General features: G+C 40.9%; 1 protein-coding gene across 2 annotated transcripts; it reads right to left on the bottom strand.

The window, feature by feature from the left end:
- Window positions 1-236: 236 nt before the first annotated feature.
- LOC133290817 (endoglucanase 8-like) lies at window positions 237-4,462 on the bottom strand. Of its 2 annotated transcripts, none has more exons than XM_061488934.1 (7): window positions 4,250-4,462; window positions 3,739-4,152; window positions 3,304-3,396; window positions 3,027-3,188; window positions 1,261-1,372; window positions 852-1,015; window positions 237-640 (listed from the first exon to the last, which is right to left on the bottom strand). In XM_061488934.1, the coding sequence occupies exons 1-7, from the start codon at window positions 4,460-4,462 to the stop codon at window positions 314-316; spliced, it is 1,485 nt and encodes a 494-aa protein (XP_061344918.1). In that variant the 3' UTR covers window positions 237-313. The 2 variants fall into 2 exon arrangements, with proteins under 2 accessions (XP_061344918.1, XP_061344919.1); XM_061488935.1 differs by having other exon boundaries at window positions 1,261-1,369.

The following is a 4,462-nucleotide window of genomic DNA, read 5'->3' as shown; positions in this document are numbered from 1 at the left end:
AACGGATTTAACTCTTAATTCAAATTAGGACATGAATTTCGGTATGCATTTGATGTTGAAAATTGAAAACATTCAAACCTTTGTAAAGCATAAACTTTTTCTATAGACTTGCTTCGTTACATAAAATCCTTTAGCATGCGAATTGCACTATCACTTCACTTAATGGATAGGAAACAACCACATATCAGGATACTACTACTAAAGCTGGGACATTCTTCTTCTCCATTTTCTTTTCTTTTTTTTTCTCTAAAGAGCAATGTAGGGTGACCATTTTGCCCACCACGTAGCAATAATAGATTATACGTTTGCAAAGTCAAGGGTGAGCTGCAAAGAAAGCGAGCAGGCCCACCAGCGGTGCATTGATGTACGTCGTGGGCTCGGACTGCTGAAAGAAAGGCCTGGAGTCAGGGAATGAATCAGTGTTATTGGTAGGCCCACCTACCACAGCTCCAACTAAGACATTCGGGTTAGGATTTGGGCTAAAGAAATATCGAGATCCAGCTTTGCAGTCAATGTGGGCTGGGTGGGCCACAATCGAGGGAAGCGAGCTGCCTCGGTGGTGTATCCTCTGCGGGTAGTGTGCACCATATCCAACCATGTAGGACATTCCCAACGGGTTATCCCCGAGAATGTAGTCCACCTAGTAGTAAATGAAAGCCACGTGCAATCACAAATTAGAACATTACTATTGGAAAACATGTATTGATGTCATTTTAATAGAAAGGACAAAATCTAGCCGTTAATTTTGTCAGATGTGGAAAACTAGAAATTGGTCCCTAATAAATTGACGGTGATGCGAAACTCGTGTTGGGGCCCACCAGTGCAAAGAAGTATGCCTAGTGCTCTCTCACCTGGCGTTTGGCGAGGCGTTTGAGTAAAGCTGGGGTGGCAGTGGTGTCTCCACATGGCACGACCTTATTGGCGTGGCTTAGGTAGTTGGAATAAGCTAGAAGCAGGAAAGACAAGGATGTTACATGCTGCATGTTACTTCCACCAGCCTTGAAGATAAGCCCACCTTTTTAATAAAACAACAAAAGAGAAGTTGAATTAGGAAAGAAATAACAGTGACTAACTACCGTTATTGCAATAATTGTGCATAAATACCGATGCATGGATTACACTCAAAAACTTATCAATCAAAGGCTTTTTCCTTTCAAAAAAGCAAAGCATAATTAATGGCTTTGGATTGGGTCTCATGAATCATAATCATTGTTTAATTGCCATAATCACGCGAGGCGAGTGATAATAGCGAGGGAATACCTGGGGAATATTGAACTTGAGGGTGAGAAATTCCAGGCAGTATCGAACAGATAAATTCATCTGCGTTTTGTTTGAATGACGCAAAATAGTTTGCTCTTCCCATTAAGACCTCCTGCAAAAAATAACATTATATTCATTTCTGCATTACTCGAATTATATTGTATGCCCTTTAAGGTGTAAATTAATATTATGTACCCGAGCCGATCCCATATCGCTGACCCATCAGGATCGAGTACAAACCCAATGAACTTGTATGGTTCATGCACATGCATAACAAAATGTGCATGCATGGTTAAATAGCAGTGAGAGCCGGGATAGGTTGATAAAAATAATGTACCAGAATGGTCAGTTACAAGAAAAGAATGCGAGAAATGTGATAGTGATGAGAGATTAAACAAGAAGTCACAGACTCAGAATCGCTGAGGGAAAGTGAAGCGATTGTGCTGAAAATAATGGTATGGACGTATGGTGCACATGCATAGTGCAGTACTGGGACCCATCCATTTGCCAGATCTAAAAGGATGACAATAATATTAAAGAGCAAGACTTTTTGTTCCAAATGTTTACGGTATGGAGGGCAAAGAGAGTACTGGCCACCCAATTTGGTTCTGATTAAAGTGACGGGACATTCTACACCCAACCTAATTCTAATTTTACTTATTTTAAAGACAAATTTGGCCTCTTATAATAATGTCATAAACAAATCCCGTGGCATGATTTAGATCCAAGTTCCAATTATTAGGGAATGTCCCCGCTTGTACAAAAACAAGAGCTGGTGCCCACATTAAACTCAAAAAATGCAATTCACATGATGTGCAATCATCAGCATTTCCCACCCCGTTTTCTCATTGCTATCTTGACTTCTTTTATACTCATCAATAAACGGATAAAGCTTTTCTAAAATCCAATCTGTTATTCACATTCCCCGTCCAGTTGTACCATACATATGCACACAACCTTATTCACTATGATATAGATTCCTTATATGACCCACCAATAAGAGAAAGTCAAATTTCAAATACTTTTTTTTTTTTTTGGTAAGCTGAAATTTAATAAAATACTTTTTCTCTATTACATGAAGTGAAATAACTAATGCTGCTTATAAAACATCAAGTTTACCACTAGTGTTTATATTCGACTAAAATTGATTTTATTTATTCTATCAAGTTTGATATGGATTCATATTTTTATGATTTTACAAGAATTTAACATTTTAACAGAGACATAAACACAATAACAAATTTTGATAAAATATATATATTTTTAAATAATATAAAATAGCAGATCTAAATCTAACTCAGTGACTAATTAAAAAGATATTGTTGCGCAAATTGCTGTATTCATCCGAAATTCCCTATTGTGCTTGTGACGATCAATGATTAATAATGACATGTAGAGATTGGAAATGGACCAATAGGAATAAGAGTCCGAAGTAGACAACAAAAGTAAATCACATTCCAGACACCACGTGACACAGAGCTTTATCTATCCCTATATTCTGCAGCTAGGTTGAATGAATGAGCAGTATTGCACTGCGCCCCCACATGCCCAAGGGGGAACGCAAGACAAGAAGAACAAAAACAACACATGAGGACAAAAGCATTTAGATAAGCGCACACAAACATAGTAATAATATAATAAAATGGAAATTTTAATTTAATAATAATAATAAATTGCAAAGATAATTAACTAAAGTCGGAATGAAGTTGAAAAGTACTCCTAGCTATACCGGTAATAATAATGGGGTATATAGTGTTAATTCTGACCTTGGAAATGAGGACATTAATCCCAGCATGCTTGTTATCCCAACCAAACTCATTAATGGTGTCCCCAGCTCTTAACACCACCTCGTTCCTCACAATGTATTCTCTGTATTGACGCCTACGTGAGGCCTTGTGCAACCACGCCGCTGCCCACAGTAGCTCGTCCTAACATCAACATCCCAAAATCAGACGGCTAGTATTTGATGGCATGGAGAGATTTTGTTGTGTTATTCTCAATTTTACATTATTGTTAATTTGTTATTATGTTAACATCACACACCTGGTAACCATTAACCGCGCAATAAAATGGGCACACTGCACGGCGCAGGCTGTTACTGTATGCACCACGATGCCTGTCAGCAAACTCGAACACCTGCACCCCCACCCGCATCAACGGTCATTTTCTCGCGATATTTTAACGGAAAATATATTAAATACGCCAGTTTACCAAATTATTGATAAACACACACAGAAAAACACACACAAAAAAAAAAAGGAAAATTCAATTCCCGGTAAAGTGTTGAGTGGAATGGTGCAGGAGTGATTTCCTTTCGTGTCTCTCGTGAAAGTCAACCACTTTTCAAACTTAACACAGTTCCGTTTTTCACTTTTTAACCAAAGGTAAAGTAAAAGGAAAAGTATTTTTTTATTTAATTAATGAATAAAAAGAAAGAAAGGACAAAAGAGAGAGAGAGAATGAACGAGAGTGACGGACCGTAACGGCTCGATTGAGGAGCAGTGTAGAGTAAGAGGGGTCACGTGATCTGAAGACGATGGAGGCAGCGGCAAGTGCAGCGGCAGTTTCACCTGCCACGTCAGAGCCAGGGTGGGACCCATCGATCTTGTAAACGGTGCGCAACGTATCCATGTCTTCCGGCCTCTCCCAACAGTTATGGTCAGAGTAAGGATCACCTACCTGCACGAACACCACACCCGCTCCAACCTTCGCCGTCGCCTTCAGCAGGTAATCAGTCCCCCACCTCACCGCCTTCAACGCGTTCCCTAGCTCCGGCCCCATGCTCTTATCGAAATCGATCACGCTCCACGACAGCATCGTCGTCGTGAAAGCCATCGGGAACCCGAACTTTATGTTGTCGCCGGCGTCGTAATACCCGCCGGTCAAGTCCACCTGAAAAGAAAAACAGAAACAACACAATGCATGTCAAGATAAGTCCACATTGAGAATTACAGTAGACAGAGAGAGAGGGAGAGTGGACTGTGCTTACTCCGGCGGTTGCGCCGTCATGCAATGCTGAGTCGCGGCGCCATCGGAGGCGCTGGTCGGAGGGGAGTTTTCCGGAGCGCTGCCCTTCGAAGAAGAGGATGCTCTTGCGGAGGGCGTCGGGGTAGTTGTGGCCGGCGGCCATTGGACTGAGCAGAAGGAGGAGTATGGTGAGGACGCGAAATGCGGTAACGGAGGAGAGAGCATTTCGCGCCAT

This window comes from Gastrolobium bilobum, unplaced genomic scaffold (assembly GCF_033153095.1).
Source record: "Gastrolobium bilobum isolate Gb01-03AN ecotype WA unplaced genomic scaffold, APGP_CSIRO_Gbil_v1 utg966, whole genome shotgun sequence".
Lineage (NCBI taxonomy): Eukaryota > Viridiplantae > Streptophyta > Magnoliopsida > Fabales > Fabaceae > Gastrolobium > Gastrolobium bilobum.
The sequence above is the reverse complement of the archived record's forward strand: the minus strand, read 5'-3'. Positions and strand labels throughout refer to the sequence as shown.